The following is a 23564-nucleotide window of genomic DNA, read 5'->3' as shown; positions in this document are numbered from 1 at the left end:
GACAGCTTCTTAACCAGCAACAGCCTCTAATTTATTTAGTTATCTGATTAATGAAGGCACCCTTCATTCATTCACAGCTTCAGCCATGAGCGGTGAACTTGGGTGGCTTGATACCCGCAGGACTCTTGATCTATGAGCCACTGAAGATATCTGAAATTAGCCCAATCTCTCTGGCTTCCCGCATCCCTTCCCAAGGAGAGAGGACTCATCTACTCTCTATAAACCTCCCCTCCGCATAGCTAGGATCAAATGGATAAAAATACTTAAGGGCTAATAATCCTTACCGCGTTGTATCTGGTAGCTTCTTAAATATGAGGCAGACAAGACAGGTGGAGATGCTTGTGGGCTGGAAGCCTGGTGCTGGCCTTTTGGGCTTAAACTCAAGCAGACATGCTTAATTTTTGTAAGTGAACAATCAGTCATAAGGAATCTGCATCACCATGAGGCAGCTACATTAACCCTGTTCTGTTACTAATTACTCTAGAGACATCTGGGCTATATCAGAAGGAATTAATAAACCAGGAATGATAGAACTCTAAACTGAGACTTAGAAGTGGTAGCATGTTCTTACTGTCTGTTGCTCTGTTGACATTCTTGAAAGGCAACGCAGGACAGCTTGAAAGACACCAAGCATGATTAATAGAGAGCGACAGTGGTTAATGGCCCGGTAGGATACTAGAGGAGGAAGCATGAGCCTGACCTGGAGCTGCTTCCAAGTATACGATCAGACAAAGACGAGCAGAAACATCTCTCCTGTGTCATTTGCTTGCTTTGACTTCATCTGGAAAACCATTATAAACTTGGAGACTTTCTCATGAGTTTTCTCAGTTCTCCAGCAAGTAGAGAGAGCCTTTTTGCTCTCCCAGACTGTCTTCTTCCATCATCATCTTCTTCCTTCTTATCTTCTCCAACAGCAGCGTGCACAGTGGCTTGTAACACAGGGGCACCAGATTCCTTTCCATTCTGGAAGCACAGTGCGTAGCAGAGCTGGTTGCATAAGGCATATGATCTGAAATGAGTGAGCCTCAAATGCATCCTTCTTGGAATGATGGCGAGCCCCAGAGGAAGAGGGTTGATTGAGGCAAAAACAAACAACAACAACAACAACAAAACCCACTGCTGTCTCCTATGTTTCTAAGTCTTCATCAATCATCTCTCTAGCCATCCTGGCTCCAGGAGTCAGATACGAAACACTGCATGAATAATTCATGACTCTGCATAAGGTACCTGTGATTAGGTACCCCCGTAGGTGCCATTTGTGTGAAGCATAATCAACTAATGTAAGAGCTGGACTTCACAGTCAGGCATTCACACTTGGGTGATAAAAATGGCAGCTGCCATTTTTTGAGAACTTGATGACATACCGTTTAGTGCTGTGGACTCGATACTGTGATCATTATTCTCTCTTTTTCCTGGAGGAGGAAAATGAAATTCGATTAAGTTGAAGGACTCAGTCATGGTTACGTAGGTGCTAAGTGCCAGAGATGGACTCAACCCACTTTGTTTTACTCTGGAGTTCTTACTTCCAACCACGAGTTTCTACCGCACTAAGCTACCTATTCTTAAAATGCAAAATAAGAGAATCATGAGCTTCCTTTGCACGTTTTTGCCTTGTGTGTTTCCGCCTGTTTAAGAAAATTGGCTTCTTTATTTGCATAACTCAAAGACAAAAATGTATCCAGTCTTTCAAACGTAAGTCATACTCTCAAGGCACTGGATTAGAAAGCGGAGGACCCGAATGCATGCAGTTGGGTTGGGTTTAGAAGAACGTGCTAGAAGCAGACAGTCCATAAGAATCAAGAACGGTGCAAATGGCACGGGAGCATTTGGCCACAATTGGAGACTGGCAATTTGGCAAAGAAAGGGAAGCATTGCTGATCCTTAAAAAGAAGTCCTTCTGCTAACGTGAACCTGCCCAGGCTTCTTTGCATTGTCTTTAGACCCCGAAATACAAGGAAACTTCTGGTGGTTGATGGCCAGTTTCAACATTCTGAAGGTTTTGCCACTGCAGATGTACCTGGCAGGTGACCTCCGTGCCTTGTGGTATTCCTCAGCTTTATACTCGTCTAATGAGAATCTTCTATCCAGAGCTTGTCACCCCAAAACCAACATTCCTGTCTTAGCCGTCTCTCTAGTTTTGTGGACACTGCCCATGGCGGACTCTTCTGCAATCACATCCTCATGGTGATTTTGTTGTTCCTCCCTGGCTGTCTCATCCTCTGTCCCCATTTCTCTCCAGCACCCCACCCCACCCTACCTCCTACTCTCTAGCCCTACAAAATCATAAACTTTTGCTTCTATCCTTGCCTCCCCTCCCTGCCTTCTACTCTGAAGGCACAAGAAGAGTTGTGAATGGATCCCTGTGACCTTGAACCTCATCTCTGCCTTAAATGGAAAATATCAACTGTAACCCAGAAGCCTCAGAAAGAGGTTTAAGGTTCATTCTCTTGATAGCTGATACCGTGAGGCATGGGAAATACACCCAATATACTCTTGGTTTCCCTTTCTTAAAATGTAGAAATTCCTTCCTGATGCCTGTGAGGACTTCCTATTAATAAAAACATGTTTTAAAGGGTGCTTTCTGCTCCGACCTCTGTGATCAGCATGAAGATTACAGCGAAACACTTTTCTTTTTTATGTAGCACCGTTAGGTTAGAGATGTAATTCACTTGGCACTTTTTTTTTTGTAGTGAAAACATAATGTACAATTTACCTTCTTGGGGCACCCGGGTGGCTCAGTCAGTTAAGCGTCCAACTCTTGATTTCGGCTCAGGTCACGATCTCACAGTTTGTGAGTTCAAGCCCCGCTTTGGACTCTGTACTGACAGCTCAGAGCCTGCTTGGGATGTTCTCCCTCTCCCTCTCTCTCTCTTTTTCCCCCTCCTCCCCCCACCTTGTGCTCTCTCCCTCTCTCTCAAAGTAAACAAATAAACTTTAAAAAAAAAATGTACCTTCTTAACAGCTTGTAGGTATGCAACTCGGTAATGTTAACTGTATTCACAGTGTTGGGCGGCAGATTTCCCGAACTTCTTCATCTTGTGAAATTCAAACTCTGTACCCGTGAAACAACTCCCCTTTTTCTCTCCTCCCCGCTTAGCCCCTGATGACTGCCATTTTACTTCTTGTTTCTCTGAGTCGGAGCTACCTTCTAAAAGTGGAATCAGACGGTGCTTGCCTTTTTGTTAGAGGCTTATTTCACTTTGCATAATGTCCTCAAGGTTCATCCGTGCTGCAGCACGTGATCAGATGTCCTTCCTTCGTAAGGCTGAATGCCACGTGCGTTTTGAGCGCCCACCATGTGCCTGGTGTTCTTCCAGCCTTAGTTTAATTTATGAGCAGTGTTCCCTCATCAGCTGTCGGGGTCGTAGGCAGTTAGAAGCTACAGAAGGTGTTCAGTACGAAGACGTGATGGCATGGTACTAAAGAAATTCAAACAGCAAGAGACCGACACCTTTGGAAAGACTCAGAAAAAGCAGGATAGCATCATCAGGGAGGGGGTATTTAAAACAGGCCTTAAAGATGAGTACAGTTTTGCCGGGTAGGGATAGGAAAGGAGGTCTTGGTAAATGAAGTAACGTACACAGAGGCACCTACGTCTGAGGCATAGTATGTTCGAGAAATAGGGTGCCTGGGTGGCTCAGTCGGTTGAGTGTCTGACTCTTGGTTTCGGCTCAGGTCACGATCTCCCTGTTCGCGGGATGGCGCCCTGTGTCCAGCTCTGTGCTGACGGTGCACAGCCTGCTTGGGATTCCCTCTCTCCCTCTCTCTGCCCCTCCCCTGCTTGTGCTCTCAAAATAAATTAAAAAAAAAAAAAAAAGGCAAATAGCCCAGCATGGCAAGAGTGCAGGCTTCTTGTAGTGAAGCCAAGATCAGGCCAGAAGTGGGTTGAAGGGAAGCTGTGGAAAGCCTCGAATGCCATGATGAAGGATTTAACTTTGGAGGGCAAAGTGGGGCACGTTTTGTGGGCATTTAGCGGCGATTGCTTGATTTCAACCAAACCTGTCTCTTCGATGTTCTCCTGGATTCGATGGACAATAATGCTGCGGGATGGATTCACAGCTGGATGCACACATGAAGGCGGGAGATGGCCATTGTCAACCTGAAATTGCGAAAGGCCCCCAGCAGCTGCCCCTGCTGGTTCTTCCTCTTGAACACTGGTTCAGGGTCCAGGGGGCAGTCTGAGAGTGGGGTTGTAGTCGGGCTCATTCCCCGCCGCGTCCTCGGCTAGCACCAAGCATCCCCAGGACAGGAGGGCTTGTGAGGGAGAGAGCCGCCTGTAGCTGAGGCCTTGAAGGAGAAGCTGGATGACCATTTGCCCACAAGTTCATAGCAGGATACTTGTTCTCGGGCTCTGGGTGGTGCCGTAAACCAAATCTGATATTTGTGCTTCGATAGTGCCTGAAGGAACCGTGATACCTACATGGACAAGTGAAAGAACGTGACAGCCATCCATCAGTCAAACTTGGGGTCCAGACCTGGGTGCCATAGAGCACGCTGGGAGTTTCAAGGGAAAATGGGGAGGCCCTGGTAGACCACCGACTGCGGGTGGGTAGACCAGCCACCCCCATCACTGTAAATGCAAGAAATCAGAGTGTGATCCCCCCCAAAATGAATCCATATCATGCCTCAGGTAGATGCAGGGCTGGGGAGGAAGTGCAGCCATCCGTAGGTTGCCTTTATAATACCTAGGGATCTAGCTTGAACGTATTTGTACCTTCTCCGTGAATGTTCTGCCCCTTCCTAGCTCCCTAGGGTCTATGCAGTATTTCATTTTATGCGAGCTCAGTGAACGACTTCGAAACACCATAGATCTTCCCCTTGGTTCCAGGGTTCTGAGATCAGATGAGCATATTTGTGCTTGCTTTCATGACTTTGTGACTTTGAGACTTGGCCGGCCCCTGCCAGCTTTTGCCGGGATGGTCACAAATAGCAGTCTTCCCGGGAGGGACTGTCAGACCCATCTCTGGAACCTTCTCATTTCCCTTTGTGCCTGTCTTGCAGAAGGCTTAGGTTCCACAGCTCAGTTATCAGTTGAATGGTGCTCTCCTCCCCCGGTCTCCCTAGGGGCAACAGGGCTCACCTGCATTGCTGCAAAAACAAACAGGATAATGTGCTTTTGTACAGATGATTTATAATTTCCCCCAAACCGCTGATCTCATCAACAGGTGTTTGTTGTCGTGATTTATGGGACACCTACAATTCTAACTCCTTAAGAGCAGTTTGCTGGCAATGAATCGTGTAATTTCACTTTGAAAAAAATTGCATTTAATTTTTTTAATGTTTATTTATCTTTGAGAGAGAGAGAGAGAGAGAGAGAGAGAGAGAGTGTGTGTGAGCGGGAGGGAAGGGGCAGAGAGAGAGAGGGGAGACACAGAATCGGAAGCGGGCTCCAGGCTCCAAGCTGTTGGCGCAGAGCCCGACGCAGGGCTCGAACGCACGAACTACGAGATCATGACCTGAGCTGAAGTCAGACGCTTAACTGACTGAGCCGCCCAGGCGCCCCTAAAAAAATCTAATTTAATTGCATGCCCTACAAAGGTGGCCGGTGACCCAGTTGTGACCCCCACCCACTGCCCAGCGTCTCCATCTCAGTGATGCATGTCCCTCCCTCCTTGTTGTCATCTGCCGTCCAGATGGTCTTTGGAAGGGGACAAATTTTAAAACAGAATGCTTTGTTGTAGAAAGCGACTCAGAAACAGAGTCAGGTGCTGGTGATGTGTATGCTCTAATGGCCCTCAGTGTTAGGATTCTGGAAGGTCTCAGGACATCTTTGGCATGAACATCAGGTGTTTATGGTCGTGTCTGTGTGCTGGCCGGCTTGGGGGAGAGCAAGCCAGGCTTAGGGCATTTAACACAAGTCACTTCTCTGTTACTCGCTTCCCGTCACACCATCCCTCTTACCACAAGGAGTCGGGAGACACATTTTGTCTTTCCAGGCATCTGACCAATGGAAAAGGCCTGGCAGCCTAAGAATTCCTAGGATGGTCTGAAGGAATTGACGGAACTCATCTGAGCACCTTTGCCTCAGCGTTGGAGCCAGAGGGAGTCTGATTCTGGGCTCTGTGATTCTGGATTCTCATTTAAATTCTAAGTACTCTCTCTAGAGGCTCTTTATGTTCTTGGGTGGAGTGTCTGTGTCTATAAAAGGAGATCAAAGACTCTGACCGGCTGAAACCAGGTGGCAAATGACCGAGCAACCGTTACCCCACCTCTGTCCACGCAGACGCTAAGTGCTACTCTCACGGACAAGCGCTCTAACGCGTCCTCGGTTATAAATGGGCTTCTCCAGCAGGTGTTAATAAAAAGGTTAGGAGAGAGGCTCGGGCTGTGTTCCTTTAGCCCAGACTGGTTCTGTTAGACACTCCGGTCCTGTGGCGTAAGAATGGACTGCAGAAGTCACCTGGGGTTTTCATTTCCTTGTCTGAAGTCGTAAGCCAGGGCGGTGTCGTGTTTGGAAATACAGCCTTCTTTCATGGCTCCATGACACCCACAGTTGGAGTTTATTTTCCTTGCTCTCTGGAACTGGTTGATTTTGCTTTTTGCACTCCATCAGCATAGACAGGTTTATGAATATACTGCATCTCCATCAGTCGGGCTGCAGAGGACTCATCCATTTCGAAGGCAGCAAGCAGAGAGCTCCGTGCATGCCCCAGCAGGACCAGCCACAATCATCATTATAAATGCAGGAGCTAGAGTGGGTCCTCTGGCAACCTATAAACACCATGCATCCCATGGATGCAAAGTATTTTATTCAGCGAGGTGCTATCGAGGTAAAGGAGACCTTCTTGATCCCTGGATTTTTGGAGGTCAAGAGTCTGAATTCCACCCCCACCCCCATACACACACACACAAGGATTTGCTATCCTTCCCAGCTGCTGAACCACAGAGAGTCTGGATTCTGTCATTCCAGGTTCTGGGTTCTTTCCTGCCAGCCCTCAATACCGATGCAGGGCAGCGCGTCTCAGGACAGCACCCTGAACCCCGATGGCTGTGCCTTTTTTTTCTTCCCGCACCGCTTTGCCGCAAGCCCGGAAGGTTGCCGGGACGGTCCTTCCGAAGCTCTCGTTCCCGTTATTTGGTTCACTTGCAGCTGGGTTTTCGCCTACTGACTTAGAACCACCACACGTCAAGCCACCACACTCCCCGTTGCTGTCTTGGCTTCTCGCTTCCCACACCAGCCAGGCAGCATCAGGCCGAGCGGGACTCTCTCCCAGGGTTCAGCAAGTGCCCTGCAAGTAATGGGACAGAGGTATACGGCAGTCTGCAGATCACAGAGTGTGTCCGCCTCGTCCGACCCTCGCGGCAACCTGTGGGGAGAGGCAGAGAATGTATTGCTTTTTCAGAACCAACGAAGCCTGTATTTGGTGAACTCGTTTTACAGATCAAGGACTCAGCTGCAGAGATTTTACACTCAGGCCCTCCGCTCACTGTTCAGGGACTTTGTAAAGTTATAGAAAGCTATTTTTAAAAGTTGTAAAAAATCATAAAAAGGTGCCCTTTGGAAGAATGAATTCACAGAAGGCGGCCCCTTCCTCTGGGGGTGACTGCCCTTCCCACGACAGGCCTCAGGTTGGATTTCAGCCCGCTGGTCCCCATGAAGAAGCTGGGTAGACATTAAGGCGGGTTATGCTCCCTTTGTATAGATGAGCAAACTGAGGCTCAGGAAGGCTAACGTCTCAGGCAAAGTGACAGAGCTTCTTGGTCTTGGACCTGGGATTCAACTTCAGCTCTGCTGAGACCTGGGTGATTTCGCAGCCCTGCAAGAGAAGCCTCCCACCACCCCTGCTCAGCGCTCCGAGAGCAGGTGCAGGAGCAAAATGGCCCCCAGGGGGCCCTGCGCGGGTCCCATTTTGCACGAGGGAGCAGCCTCTTCGCAAAACGGTGGCTCTTAGAAGATAGCCTATCGGAGTTGTCGGGTGCAGAGTCCCCCGGGGACTTTGTCAAGACGCAGATTCTATTCAGAAGGCCTGGGCTGAGCCTGGGAATCTGCGTGTCCGACTCGCTCCCAAGTGTCACTGCCTCTGCCGGTCCACGGACCGCCCCCACTTTGATTAGCAGAGCCTTCGCATAGGAGACCCTGGTCATTAAGTTCTACCTTTTCCCGCTGCTCCGAAGACGTGACGAGAAGGAAAACCAACAGATGTTTATGGAGCACCTGCTATGCCCTGGGCCCAGTTCCTGTCCCTGGCCAGGTAAGGAAACAGCCGCACCGAGCAGGATACAAGCAATGCGTCACTTGTCATATCTCCTGCAAGTAAAAATCGGCAACAAGTCAAGAAAAATGAAATGGACTGAACTGACTCTGTAGGAGAGGCCGTGACAAAGGGAAATACAGGACCCATGAGAGCCTAGTGATGGCACCTTAACCAACCTTGGGGGGAATAGATGAGCCCCTGAGGAAGCATTTCTATAATGAAGACAATGATAGCGACCAGATTCATAGCTACTATTCATTACCCAAGTACCAGGCACCGTGCTGCCCCAGGTACATACTGATATTATGTAATTGGCTCAAGAAGCCTACGACCTACTAATTCCTCCCCATTTCACAGATTGGAAAACTGAAACAGAGCTGGATGAGTGTTTGATTTGACAGTTTATCTTCTGTGTTTAGCATGACGAATGCTGGAAGCGATTTAATGCCTCTGGGGGCTCTTTCTCAGGGTGGTCTCGACCGAGGTCACCGTGATCCGGGAGCTTCTCTGCAAAGCAGACTCCTGGACCCCACTGTAAACGTGCTGAATCTGAATCTGCAAGGGGGGCCCAGGAACCTACCTCTCCCATACCTGCCTGGTGAAGTGGGTGACATCACTGCCTTGAGAAATTGGCCTCTTGGAAAGAAACCGTGAAGTCATGCAGGACGTCCCCAATCCATTCATCTCCGTCTGTCATCCTTGTCACAAAAATGCCAGTGGCTCATTAAACAGAAATGAGTACTGGGTATACGGCTCTTCATTTGTTTAGTAACTGCACACAGAAGCACACAGAGGGCGTATCAAAATCAGCAAGAAGGAGGCAAGAGGGATCTCATGCACTGAATCAACTCGGTAGGAAAAGCGAGACATCTGATTAAGTATTTATTGCTTGAAACAAAATTTTGAAGACAGGCTCTTTAGGCAAACTTGTCTGAAATGTCCTTAAAGCATTCTAAAGCAAATAAAAGAGAAAAATTCACCCAGAAGGATATAGGAAATCTTTTCATCCCCGAGATGCTCAATGATAAGTGATTTTTATAAAGAGACAATTAAATGGGAAGTGCCATTAGACAAATCCGTTTAAAGACAAGTCCCTTAACTGCAGACGTTAGATTTAGGCACAGCTACTGGTGAGGTGAGTGGATCTCCGATAGTTTAGCTTTCAGTACTTTGGTCTCCTGCAGATTGGTCTTTTACCCTTTGTATGTTGGGGGCATAGAAATAGAACCTGGAGACCATGCCGCGGACCGGCCCAGGGGCCGGATGGACCCGATGCATCGTATCCCTGCCTCGGGCAGCACTGTGCTTCAAGCAGTTTGGCACCCTCAAATCAGTGGTTCTCCCCGATTCTTTCCTCTCACTCCCTGACTGGGGAGCACCTGGGAAGCAGCTAAACTCCAAACCCCTGGCTCAGAGATTCTCATTCAGCAGGTCAGAGGTGAAGCTTAGGGACCGTTTCAGTGGTGGGACCGCTGCAGGTGGTCCAAGACCTCTGCTTAAGAACGAGCGCCCTTTTGTGTTTCGTTTTCAGAGAACAGGGCAGGAGTAAGAAGTTGAGGGGTTTTCAAACATGGCTTGTAAAAAGTACGCAGCGGGGCGCCCCGCACCCCGATAGAATCCCTGAGAAGGGCAGGCGGGTCGGCATCGGTGTGAGGGTGACGCGCCCCTGGGGTTGAGGACCATGAGGCTGCAGGAGCCTGGGCTTCCCCACGCTCCGCTCTGGGCATCCCGTGGGGACAGCAGTAGCACATGTGGGAAGAGCCATCCAAACGCAGCTGGCCTTGACCAGTACAGAATCGGGCGGAATTAAACGGCGGTGCTGGCCATCAGGGCCGCGGGAGTTCGGGGCAGGAGAGGCCGCAACGGGGGACGTTGGGTCTTCAGTTGTGCTTTGAAGGGTGAACGCAATTTTGATCGTCCCGCAGGAGCTGGGAGGGTGTTTTCGGGGGGCAGGTGTGACGAAAGCCCTGACTGAGGGTGAGCACGGTTCCTGAGAGACTCAGTGTGGAAACTTGGCCTGGCCAGGGAGCTGGAGGGCAGGAGGCACCGGCTGGGCTGGGCTGGGCTGGGCTGGATGACCCATAGCACTGACTGGGGCAGGGAGTCCTCATGGGACCTCCGGCATGACACGTGCTGTAGGGAGGTGCCCCTGTGGGGTGCAGGTGGGTTACTGCTATCCACCCAGTAAGAGGAGTTGAGGCCCCAGACTGGTGCGGTGGCCAAGGGGGCGGAGAACACAGAAGTTTGCAGGGGGCGGAAAGATAAAGCCATAGACAGACACTCAGAATGGCAGACGACGTGCAGCTGGCTCCAGATCTGTTACGAGCAAGGACGTGGTATTAAGATGTCGTAAAGATAGACAAACAGGCACTGAAACTTACTGAAGATCCAGGCTGCCTAGGCCCTCCTCGCTTGTCTGCCACGTGGGAGAAAGATGGTAATGGCAGGGTGAATTCACCGAAAGCTGATCATTCCAGCTCGTTCCACCCTTTTTCCCAATCTCCTCTCTTTCTACCTCTCTTTCTACCTCTCTTTTATACCAGGTCTACGGAGCTAAAAATTGTCTTAAATAATTCATCTTCCTTTGCCACACCTATTTAATTTATGACCGTGTAGAGTAAAACAACCGGAAAGGAGATGCAGGAAAAGAGAAGGGGTCCCCTGGGACCCCGGCATCTCCTTTCTTGAGCACTGAAAGTAACCATGTTCGCTAGTTCGGTCATTAACTTCCTTACCCGTTCTGACAGAATTCCTGGTGTTCCCTTGGCCATTTTCCTAGTGAAGAAACCAAGGAAGCTTTGCTGGAGTCGTGGTGACGGGAAGTCGTGTGGTAGAGTGTGTGCGGGACATTATAGGTTACAGAGATGGGTAGAACTCAAGGTGATCGCTGGTCCTTCCCAGGTAGACCATTCCACGCTGCCTTCCTGGCTCTGTTTCCTCCTGCCTAAGCGAGTGAGCACCTAGCTACTGCCTTAGGTCTGCAAAGGAAGGAAGGACAGGCTAAGAGTTCTTGGTAGAAACCCTTAACACTTCCGTACACGTTGCATTTGCTAGGTTTGTGTGAAGGCTTCCAAGAGTCAAGGGAGTGGACCCTTCGGTAGCAGGAAGTGGACAGAGGGGGGTGAGTTTCTACATCTCAGCCACTTTGCGGTGAGCACCATTGGTCATGCTCCTGAACGTGGTTACCTTGTGTCCTGTGCTCGGGGGCTGGTGACAAACAGGGTGAGCCTTGGTGGAGGAGCACGAGGGAACCATGGTCATGATTGGCTGCCATTCTGGCATTGGGGAGCAATCTTTTCTCAGGCCTCCTGGAATTGCTAGGTCTCCTCGTATCTCAGCTCTAGGATCCACGGTTCAGCGTCCATACAGCTGCGTGATCCTGAAATTTTTACCCACCCTATGCTCCCATTTTTCCCATCCCGAGAGTATCTATTTCTGGGGAAGGTGAGAGCTCATCCCACAGCAGAGCCTCGCAGCATCAGCCCGTTCTAGAAACATGTTGTGAGCCACTCGCTCTGTGAGCTGGGCACCGTGCGAGATGCTAAGCATAGAATGACAAGTTATCCGAGGTCCTTGTTCTCCAGGAGAGGAGACAGCTATGTAAGCAGGAAGTGCTGTTGGGTATCTTCAGACTCCGGTGCCGTCGTCTGTAAAAGTGAGATGCTGTGTGTCTATGCCAGAGGCTCCTTGTGAGGACTGAAATGAAAAGCACTTAGAACAGTATCTGGCACATGGTAAGCATGGGGTAAGGGGTGGCTAGAGTTATTTCTGTCATCATGATGCCACTGTTGCCGTTAGCACTGACCTACTTCGTGCCCAAGGTAGGTCTGCCGGGTGCAGAATGGAAGGAGGGAGGTAAGGACCCAGGAAGGTTCTTCAGGGCAGGTCATTTTTGAGCTGGATCTTGAAGGGAGAGGAGGAATTGACCAAGAAGACAAAACAGAGAGGAATGTTCCAAACTGAGAGAAAGTGGAGAAGGCCCAGGGGTGTGCAGACATCAGCTAGTTTGGGGAACGCAGTGGTTCTGGAGGGCAGGGGAGGCCTTGCATGCACACCTTGGGTTTCTCTGTGACGTAGGAGTAGCATCGTGCTGAGCGACGGGAGCCTTGAGGAGACCAGGGAAGATCGTGACAGCCCCATGTGGAGGATGTGAGGGACAAAGGCCACCCTGTGGGATTTAGGGGAGGGTGGACACTGAATTTGGGGGCCAGCAAATAGGTAAAATCCACAGGAGAGAAACAGTAGGAGATTCTGATCTACAGTCTTTCAGATATGGTAGGAGAGGCGGGGTTTTTTTTTTAATGTTTATTTCTTTTTTTTTTTTTTTAATTTTTTTTTTCAACGTTTTTTATTTATTTTTGGGACAGAGAGAGACAGAGCATGAACGGGGGAGGGGCAGAGACAGAGGGAGACACAGAATCGGAAACAGGCTCCAGGCTCCGAGCCATCGGCCCAGAGCCTGACGCGGGGCTCGAACTCATGGACCTCGAGATCGTGACCTGGCTGAAGTCGGACGCTTAACCGACTGCGCCACCCAGGCGCCCCTAATGTTTATTTCTTTTTGAGAGAGACAGAGTGTGAGCAGGGGAGGGGCAGAGAGTAAGGGAGACACAGAATCCAAATCCAAAGCAGGCTCCAGGCTCTGAGCTGTCAGCACAGAGCCCGATGCGGGGCTCAAACTCACAAACTGTGAGATCATGCCCTGAACTGAAGTCGGACGCTTAACCAACTGAGCCCCCCGGGTGCCCCGGAGAGGCTGTGTTTAACAGGAGAACCAGAGCAGGCTTCAGGAGGGAAAGTGTGAGCATAGAGAGATGACTTAAACATCTAAACACAGACCATGGGAGCCATGGATGATGTGCCGGGAAGGTGGGCTCTATTTCTATCTCTGGGGTTTAAACAAAGGAGTGACATCAGGTTGGTGCCCTCAGGATGTCACTTTGGCAGAACTGTGGGGGTTAAACTATAGAAGGCCACACGGGAAGCAGACAGATACTTGGAGAAAAATCTAAGTCCCCAGAACCCTGCAGTGCCCCCTGATGTGGATTCCAGCTGTCAAGTTCAGAGAGCTCTGTCTGCATCACACACATGCCGTACGGCCTTCCCCCTCCCCACCATCTTGCTCTTATTGGCTAGGCTTCTGCCAGGCCCACCCACAGCCCACAAGACCCAACCATGCCCCCCACCGGTGCTAGATCACGTCCCGGAATTTGCAAGGTCATCCCAAAGATGCCCCAAGGGCTGGTCTGTCCCGAAGCTCCCCTAAGTTTAGAGCATCTCTGGGAAGCTTCAGGGACATTGTCGTGGAACCAAGGGGTGTTGGGTGTGTGCACCTTCCACCGGGGCCCAGGAATGGGTAGTGGAGCCTCTCTACAGTTTGAACAGCCCAACTGTGGATGCCACATGAGTGGGCCAACGAGCCCAGTCACCATACTCAGACTTCATGGAGGTCAAGTGTGGAGGTGAAGAGATGAGCTAAATAGCCCACAGACCGTGGAAGCCTTGCCTCTCCCCGTGGGGGCACCTGAGCCCTAGGACCACGAATCCTCCTAAAGCATCATCCCCAGGTTCCAGATGAGGGAATTAAGGCTAGCAGTACCGATGCCGCTTGTGGAGGGACATGCCATTAATGGACTTGAACCTAGGGCTGGCTTCTAGTCCCATGCCTGTTAGAAAGTGAATTTGCAACTACGTGGATGGAACTAGAGGATAGTATGCTAAGCGAAATTGGTCAGAGAAAGACAAATACCCTATGACTTCACTCACGTGAGGACTTGAAGAGACAAAACAGATGAACATAAGGGAAGGGAAGCAAAACTAATATCAAAACAGCGAGGGGGACAAAACACAGGAGACCCTTAAACACAGAGAACAAACAGAGGGTCGCGGGAGGGGTGGTGGGAGGGGGGATGGGCTAAATGGGCAAGGGGCACTAAGGAATCTCCTCCTGAAATCATTACTTCACACTATGCTAATCAACTTGGATGTAAGGTGTAAATTGAAGAAGAAGAAGAAGAAGAATTAAAAAGAAAGTGCCGGCTGAAAAGGATTATGTTCACGTGACAGTGGTAAAATTGTAGACACCACGGCATTTCCTAGAGCAGGTCTGGTTAAAGTTCCAGGGGTTTCTGTGATCACATAGAGCGCATTCACTTCCCCTTCCTGCTGCTGGTGAGCCTAATACTTAGCCTGATGGCCGTGTGACCCACACGGCTAATCCCTGGGTCCCTGAGCTCCCTCGAGGCGGGAAACCAGAGCGGGTGGGTGCTTGGTGGGGGCACCAACCCTGCTGGTGTCTTCAGTGGGGGCCCGCGTCCGTGCCCACAGTCCCAAGGTGGGTACGAGTGGTGTTCTAGGTCTCTTCCGCGCCCCCCCCCCCCCAGAACTCACGTGTGCCTCTTGCCCTCCTTGTGCTGCAGATCCTGGCGCCCCTGTGAAATTGCCTTGTCTGCCAGTGAAACTGTCCCCTCCGCTACCTCCAAAGAAAGTCATGATCTGTATGCCTGTAGGGGGGCCAGACCTCTCCCTGGCGTCCTACGCGGCCCAGAAGAGCGGCCAGCAGAGCGGGGCCCAGCACCACCACACGGTCCTGCCGTCCCAGATCCAGCACCAGCTGCAGTACGGCAGCCTCGGGCCGCACCTGCCCTCCACCACCGGCTCCCTCCCCATGCACCCCTCCGGCTGCAGGATGATAGAGGAGCTGAACAAAACGCTGGCCATGACCATGCAGAGGCTGGAAAGGTAACTGGCGGGGGGGCGGGAGGGGGGGCGGGGGGGGGTGGGCGTGGCCGGGTAAGGTGGTCGGGGATCTGACCATGACTGAGGAACATCAAGACCAGGGTAAGGGCTCATTCTCACTTGGGGTGGGGGGCGGGGGGCGGGGGGGAGTTTGAGAGTAAAACCAGACCAAAAACCGAATGTCAAGGGAAGTATGGAAGAAGAAAAAAAAATGTCGCCTGTTGCCAAACTATAGAACAGTCACATTTATCGGAAAGGAGAAGTGGGACATCTGGATGGCTCAGTCGGTTGAGCATCTGACTCTTGATTTCGGCTCGGGTCATGATCCCAGGGTTGTAAGATCAAGCCCCACGTTGGACTCTGTGCTGACAGTGTGGAGCCTGCTTGGGATTCTCTCTCTCTCTCTCTCTCTCTCTCTCTCTCTGTCTCTGTCTCTGTCTCTCTCTGTCTCTCCCTCTCTCTCTCCCTCTCTCTCTCTCTCTCTCCCCCCGCTCTGCCCCTCTCCCCGCTCTCTCTGAAAAAAAAAACAAAAGAAAAAGTAACAGATGTATCCACATACGTACTGTGTAAATAGCATATGTGTAAATATATAAATACGTAGATATATAATACATATTAAACATTTATGTTTGTAATAAATTATATATTATATAAAATATATATTTAATGTAAGTTTTAAATATAAATATATTGATATATGTATTTACATGTGAGTATATGTAAGTACATAAATATATATAAAGAGTAACATATATGTGTTTTATATATAACACATATGCTTCTATAACAACATTTCTTGAAAACATATACATACAGTTATTAATAGTGGAGGGCACCTGGGTGGCTCAGTCAGTTAAGCGTCCGACTTCTGCTCAGGTCATGATCTCAAGGTTCGTGAGTTCAAGCACCACGTGAGACTCTGTGCTGACAGCTTAGAGCCTGGAGCCTGTTTCGGATTCTGTGCCTCCCTCTCTGTCTCTGTCCCTCCCCCAGTCGTGCTCGCTCTCTCTCTCTCTCTCTCTCTCTCTCTCAAAAATAAATAAACATTAGGGGCGCCTGGGTGGCTCAGTCGGTTGGGCGTCCGACTTCAGCTCAGGTCACGATCTCACATTCCGTGAGTTCGAGCCCCGCGTCGGGCTCTGGGCTGATGGCTCAGAGCCTGGAGCCTGCTTCCGGTTCTGTGGCTCCCTCTCTCTCTGCCCCTCCCCCATTCATGCTCTGTCTCTCTGTGTCTCAAAAATAAATAAATGTTAAAAAAAAATTAAAAAAAATAAACATTAAAGAAATTAAAAAAAAATAGTGGCTATCCCTCAGATGGGGAGAAGGAGAGAAATTCTTTTATTTTTCTATTTCATATATTTCTGTACTGCTAATTTTTTATCTTGTGTATATTATTTTTATGATGGAGAAAGATGATCTGAATATAAAATAAGAAAGGATGAGAGCCGGCAGGACAGCAGCGGAGAAGTAGGGGGCGAGGAGAGGTAGAAAGGCACGCCCTTGTTTTTGCTGATGAAGGAAGCGGGGTGCTGTAGTCTGATTACTGAGCCGTTAATGTTTAGCCACACCTGATGCAGACCCCTCCTTCTCCAGAATCCTCCTCTAGTTACCTTGCTGGGAGATCTGCGAAGAGAATCTGAAGGACTCGTTCTGAATTGTGTGTGTGTGTGTGTGTGTGTGTGTGTGTGAGAGAGAGAGAGAGAGAGAGAGAGAGAGAGAGTGAGTGAGTCTGTGTGTCTGTGTGTGTGTTCAAATACCACCCCACTTCTGCCAGATTTCCCAGTGTGATTCCAAGGCGTGTTGCTTGACCTAATTCCCTAGCATCACAGGAAGAAAGTGTTGCACTCTGCCGTGCAGAAGGTGTCTGAGTTCAGGACCGTCTGTATCTGTCCCAGAGCAGTGACAGCTGTTAGCTGGGTCCTACAGATGGGAGAATTGTAGTCTGGAGGGCCCGCTGGCCACCAGAGGGCCAGAGGCAAGATGAACCTGGTCAGGAGCTTTCTGATCTAGTGTCCAGACTCTCAGCCATGTATTCTGGGTTTGGGTTCTAATTGATTCCAGAGGAAGTAGCCATTGCTGGGAATTCTGACTTGATGGTATATTAATATCCACCCTCACTGAAAAAAGATTGCTTTGGCCCCTTACCATCCTTTCCAACTACTGTTATTGTTAATAAGGAAGGGAGTCATTTCAAATTTGGATGGCACTTTTTCGCCTTTGATAGACTATTATCTTAATCCTCACATCAGCTAGGGAGGCTGGGTTAGTAGAGAAACTAAGGCAGGCTAAGTGAGCTCCCCAATGCCAGCTTCTCGGAAGAGTGGTCCACAGATTGCTTGTTGGCCATCTGCAACCCTATAGGTACAGAAACTGAGAGCAAGCTTTTAGACACTTTCCTAGTGATTGGACAATGATTTTATGTCTGTTGAATATGATAATAGAAAAGGGTTTCATTTTTTATGGATTTTCTATTATGTTTTACAAAAGCATCATTTTGTGATAGATTGAAAATAGAAATATCCCAACCAACCGGCCAACAGAACTGGTCCTTCCTCACAGATGTTTTGAAAAGCACCATCCCAGGTAGTGAATCGAGGGGACACATCCCCCAGCCCGGGTCTTCCTAATGCAAATCCAGAACTCTTTCCGCAATAGGACAGCTGTTTTCCTGGAGACAGCTGATACTCAACATAATTCCCGATCCCCACGCCGACTATATGTCCAGTAAGTCTTTGTATCTCGTAGGAACTTGAATCAATTGAAAGAGATTCTCGCAGGAACTCAGGACAGCATGTTAGTTGCTCAATACGTCTCTACTCAAAGGATGCCATTTTAAGAGTTTCCATGGAAAGTACTAACCAAGTGACACGCTGTTCTTCAGTCATTTCTGCGCGTGTTTGCAGAACATTTCAGTTGAGCGTAGACCAATGGATAGGTCTTTTGGACCCAAACCAGGTCAGGTTCTTTACTGAAATGAATCAAAGAAAACAGATTTGTTCTGTTCCATAATATCACAATATAATATGGACACAGGGGATAGGAAAGGGAACAGCACGACCAAGGCAGCCCCCTGTGCTCCGTGCTACCCTCAGACTCTTATTACTTCCTGTCTCACTCCCTTCCTGTCTTCGGTCAAGACACAGGGTTGTTCTGATAGACCAGCCAGGACATAGGGAATTCATGTATATATCACTCTAACAAGATCACCCTCCAGAAAAAGAGAAGCCTACCACCGAAACAAATAAAGATGGAGAGATTTGGAGGCACCTGGGTGGCTCGGTTGGTTGAGCATCCGACTCTTGATTTTGGCTCAGGTCATGATCTCACAGTTCGTGGGTTTGAGCCCCTCAGTGGGCTCTGTGCTAATCAGTGCAGAGCCTGCTTGGGATTCTCTTTCTCTCCCTCTCTCTCTGTTCCTCCCCAACTTGGGCTCTCTGTCTCTCAAAATAAATAAATAAATGTAATAAATTTTTTTTAAAAAGATGGAGGGATTTTTCTGAGCATCCAGGAGTCCTGGAAGGATCCGAAGCATTGAAGTCACAGGCCACCTTTTAGTTTAGTGCGGGATCCGCCGTTCTCTCTGGTGATGTTGCCCTTCTTTTTCACTGCCTAAAACTTCTCCCGGTTGCCTGTCAACATGATTTCATTCTTGTTCTGACCAAATTTAACACAGAAAGGAAGAGTTATTTCGCCCTTCTCCTGCCAATTTCCAGTGATCCCAAAAAACACTGAAAGAAGGAAGAGACATTACTGAGCACTTATGCAAAGTGCGTGCCACCTGCGAAGACCCCGGGGTCTCATGGGATGTCACGTGTAGGGCATTGGTGCAGACCTGTGGCCCGATCCTGACGGAACACTATAAGTAATGCGAAAATTGAATGAGGAATTAAGCAGCATTCGTGCCAGACTTTGGGCCATAAATCTGAATAAATTGTCATGTTATCATTGAAAAGGACCATAAAAAGCATCCAGGCAGCCAGCCCACTGGCTACTGCAGTGTTCCTGACCACCTGTCCTCTACTCCCCGTGAGAACAGGAACCCCCCTGGGTCCCAAGATAGCCCACCCCGTTGTCAAGAAGGTACGATTATTACAAAGTTATTTCTTACATTAGGTCAAAAGCTTTACTTCTCATAACTTATACCCCCTCAGTTTTCTTTCCCTGCCTGTGAAAAGCTTCCAAAGCTTTGAAGGTAGCTACCACTGACTTTATGAAGGGCTTCTCTCCTCCGCACGAATAATCCCTAACTCATTATAATAATCATTTATTGAGATGGCTTCTAGACCCTTTATCGTCTTGTTCGTGGTCTCCCAAGAACACTCTCGATCCGTTCCAAATCTGTTCTTACTCGTTACTCTAACCTGAACTTGCTCAATGACACAGAAATGTGGCACGGGGTTCGTTGCTCACAGCATTGGCTCACCCGTTCGGGGGGGGGAGGGGTACAGGAGGAGGGAAGGAACTAGAGACTAAGTTGAAGCAAACTTGAAGAGGGCCGTGTTTATCCGAGGTCACGGGGCTGCCCTCGCCTGCGTGGCCAAGCTGGAGGCCGCCCCCGCATCACGGTAAGCGTCTAGGATCCAAAATCGTAAACTGCTGGGATTTCAACCTGACACCTTTTCTTTTTGCCTTTGATTCCTCATCCGTAAACCAGGGAAAATAACACCACCAGCAACCTCGTTAGGGTTGTTTATGGAGAACGAGGGACTTAGTCCATCCAATCAGTTGTCTTGCTGCATGGCACGCCCTGAAAGTGTCCAAGAGGCAGTAGTGAATGTTACACCAGATTCCATGGAAAGTCACCCTTCAGTGGCCCCTAAAAGGCACATTGCAAATCGGTTTGATCCAGTCTTGTTGGAGATTTTGTTTTTGTCGGTTTCCTGAAATCCCATGGTCTTCGTTTCCTTTCCTGATGATTCGTATCTTTGTTGAAAGTGATGTTTTATTCCAGGTATCATGTGGTGTTTAATATCTGCAGTACGCTCTGTGATCTAGTTGACATAAATCCTGGAATTCAGACCTGAAATCGTAATCAGCCACTAATTTTCTCATCTTAATCCAGTTCATCGGTTCCTTGTCCTCTGGCTTCCCTATTAGTAAAATGACGATGGGAGGGGCGCCTGGGTGGCTTAGTTGGTTAGGTGGCCAACTCTTGATTTCAGCTCAGGTCATGACCTCACAGTTCAGGAGTTCGAGTCCCACATCAGGCTCCACACTGATGGTGCAGAGCCTGTTTAGGATTCTCTGTCTCTCTCTCTCTCTCTCTCTCTCTCTCTCTCTCTCTCCCCCTCTCCCTCCCTCCATCCCTCCCTCTCTTCTACCCTTCCCACGCAGTCTCTCTCTCAAAATAAGTAAACTTTAAAAAAAATTTTTTTATTGTTTATTTTTGAGAGAGAAGGACACAGAGCACAAGCAGGGGAAGGGCAGAGAGAGAGGGAGACACAGAATCCGAAGCAGGCTCCAGGCTCCGAGCCGTCGGCACAGAGCCCGACGTGGGGCTCGAACCCACGAACCGAGAGATCGTGACGTGAGCTGAAGTCAGACGCTTAACCCACTGAGCCACCCAGGCGCCCCTTAAGGGAATACACTTTAAAGGATTCCTGCTTAATTAAGGAAAAGGAAAATTCATACTTCCAAATGCTCAGGCCAGAAATCTGGACGTCACCCTTAACGCCCTTCTTTATCTTGTATTTCATGTCTGATGGGTCTGCAAATCCTATCAGGTCTATACTGAGAGCCACTTTGTACCTGCTCCTGCTACCCAGTGGCCTAACCTCCACTGTCCCTCCCTCCTGGTCTCCTGTTTCCATTCCTTCCCCTTCAGTCAGACAATGTGCAACAAAAATCAGATCACGACATGGGGCGGCCTGGGTGGCCCAGTCGGTTAAGTGTCCGACTTCGGCTCAGGTCACAGTCTCACAGTTCGTGGGTTCGAGCTCCACATCGGGCTGTGTGCTGACAGCTCGGAACCTGGAGCCCTGCTTGGGATTCTGTGTCTTCCTCTCTCTCCGCCCACCCCCCCCCCCCCCCGCTCGCACTCTGTCTTTCTCTCTCTCTCTCTCAAAAATAAACATTAAAAATTTTTTTTTCAAAAATCAGATCATGACTGAATTTGTTTTCGAGGACGGCCATCACAAGGGACCGCAGACTAGGGCACTTAAACAACAGGAGTTTCTGTGCTCGCAGCTCAGGAGGCTGGAAGTCCACGATCAAAGTGTCACAGGGCTGGTTTCTCCTGAGGCCTCTGTCTCCTTGGTTTGTAGATGGTCATCTTCTCTCCTGATCTCTGCTCAGGACCTGTCCCACTCCATAACCTCATGTTAGATAGATTGAAGTAGGTTGTTAGCTCTAATGTGAATGTTTCTGGGAATATGGCTGTATGAGCAAGTCCAGACCAGTGATGGTCAACCAGATGCCGAAAGGCTTCCAGAACCATGTTGAACTCTCAGCAATGCTTCTTGAGTACCACATGCCAAGCATTGTGGTAGTCACACAATAACATCTGTGGCCTTTCCTTTAAAATAATAATATTGCTAAGTGTAGGTATATGACTAGTTTAGTGTGCTTGCTTGTAATGTCCCCATTTTTATATTTATATATTAGCTGGGGATTAAGTTACTACCTGTCAAGAATATTAAAAAAAAAAGAAATAACTTCAACTTTGGACAGAAGCAAATGAAATCAGTAGCCCCCGCCCCCAAGATTCCTTCGATCTTTCGAATCCCATTATTCCAGAATTAGAGAACTTTCAAAGGGCACAGCTGATTCATAGTCCTAGGATAAATCCATTCCATGGTGACAAGTACTTTTTTTTCATGTGACCTCCAGGGTCACAGGGAATTCTAAAGAATAATTCATGGTCCTGAACTGGATGATTTCCAAGGGTTTTTTTTTGTAGCCGTAACAGTCTAATTACCGCATTGGCTTGTGTTAATAACGCTTCCGTCTACAAATCAGAGTGTTCTGTGATGGTAAGCAGATGTACATTGGTGCCCTGGCAAGGATGAAACTGAGCACCTAAATGTCATTTGCTTATAAAGTAGCACTGGTTTGAAGAAGTTCAGCGTTTTGTTCGTCACATATGAAACAACGTACGTTTTTAAAGAAATGCGTTTCCGGGAAAGGACTTTCCTCCTCGTATTGATGACCGTATTTGTCCCTGACCTCAACACCGGTATCGTCAGCCTCTTACTTTAGGTCATATCTTTGTGAAGCATACATTTATCTTCAAGTGGTGGCACGTCGGCAGTGTTTTATAATTTAACTCTCATTCTAAGGGGGGCGTGACGTGATTTCAGTGCAAGGTGAGGTCACTGGGAGCAAGACCGATCTTGCGCTGCGAGGTGAGGAGCAGACTGCTTAAAAGGAAGGTTAATGAGACCGCGCAAACCATTGGCACCTTTTGAAGTCTTAAGAGGATAAAAAAAAAGGGAAGTATATCTTCAAAAGAGAATCTGCTCCTGAATTCCTACGTGTGCGTCAGCAGAAGCCCTGCTCTTGCCCGATGCATGACTGTTGATTCTTTGGTCTTCTCAGAAACCGTTGTCCGGGAAGATTTTTCAGGCAAAAAATACAAAAACGCTAAAGGAAGTGTTTTGATAAATTCATGGGCAATATCCGTAACGACTGGTTGATGAAAAATGGCCAGGGTTTAAGTATAGCCCTAGTTAAAACCACCACCCCCAGCATTGACCGATAGGAAGCTCACCACACCAGCATTATCCTCTGAGAAAGCAAACAAGTTTCTCCATTCAGCTGATGAGGAACCAAGCCTGGTGTGTGAGACCCTGGTGAGTGGCCCAGCCGGGTCTCAAGCATAGGCCTCCTCACTGCACGTCCTACCCTCCTGGCATCCAGCCAAGCGTGACCCAAGACTCCTGCTGGTGTCTGCGGACAAAGTCGTGTGAGAAAGCCACCACTGTTTGGCTCCTCCATCAGGACCAGAGGATGCTGGGAAGGGTGGGCTGCGGGTCAGACTGTGTGTGCCTTAGGGTTTTCTTTCCTGACACCCAGCCCAGACAGGATTTCAGAAATGTGGGTCCCTGGTCCTCGTAAAGGGCAGAGAAAGGGTTGTGAATGAATGAAATTAAATTCATCACCACTGCTGGGGAGAAAGAGGCTCCAAACACATTCTCCACTCGGGAAGGCTCAGATCCTAGTCTATATATAGAACGGCATAGTTTCCTGCTGACTAAAGTCCCACCAAAAAAAAAAAAAAAAACCCACAAAAAACAAAGCTCTGATGTTGAGTTTCTTATCTTAGAAGGCCACGATCAAACACACAAAGCGTGCCTGCTTGCCTAAAATGAAGCCGATTAACGATTTTCTTGGATTTCAGTGGTTATTTCTGTCACTCTTCAGCCTCGGGCGCTGCAACTTGTACCCTAATTTCTCACACGTTTTTGGTCTCCAGGAAGAAAACCGTTCTCTCTCCCCTCCGAAGACTCTCTTTGTAACTCGTGGGCACCAGAACTCAAAAGCTCTTCCTCGGGAAGTCTCATTTCACTTTCAGTGTTACATTTGTAGATAATCAATTTTCTCTGTCCTTCGAGGAGATTAACTCCGTCTTAAAAACTTTAACGAAGCGTTGCGTCTGAAATCCGATGCCAGAAAGCGGTCTCTCCTTATTAC

General features: G+C 48.8%; 1 protein-coding gene across 8 annotated transcripts in view; it reads left to right on the top strand.

Annotated features, from left to right (window-relative positions):
• PHACTR1 (phosphatase and actin regulator 1) overlaps positions 1-23564 on the top strand; it is a 565269-nt gene that overhangs the window by 482252 nt on the left and 59453 nt on the right. For 6 of the 8 annotated variants that reach the window (XM_058732981.1, XM_058732978.1, XM_058732983.1 and 3 more), the window contains one exon: positions 14615-14936. In XM_058732981.1, coding sequence (XP_058588964.1) covers positions 14615-14936 — 322 coding nt within the window. The remainder of the gene's footprint in view (positions 1-14614; positions 14937-23564) is intronic. The other 2 variants (XM_058732982.1, XM_058732986.1) reach the window with 1 other exon arrangement.

Source organism: Neofelis nebulosa, chromosome 6 (genome assembly GCF_028018385.1).
Source record: "Neofelis nebulosa isolate mNeoNeb1 chromosome 6, mNeoNeb1.pri, whole genome shotgun sequence".
In the NCBI taxonomy this organism is placed as follows: domain Eukaryota; kingdom Metazoa; phylum Chordata; class Mammalia; order Carnivora; family Felidae; genus Neofelis; species Neofelis nebulosa.
The sequence above is the reverse complement of the archived record's forward strand: the minus strand, read 5'-3'. Positions and strand labels throughout refer to the sequence as shown.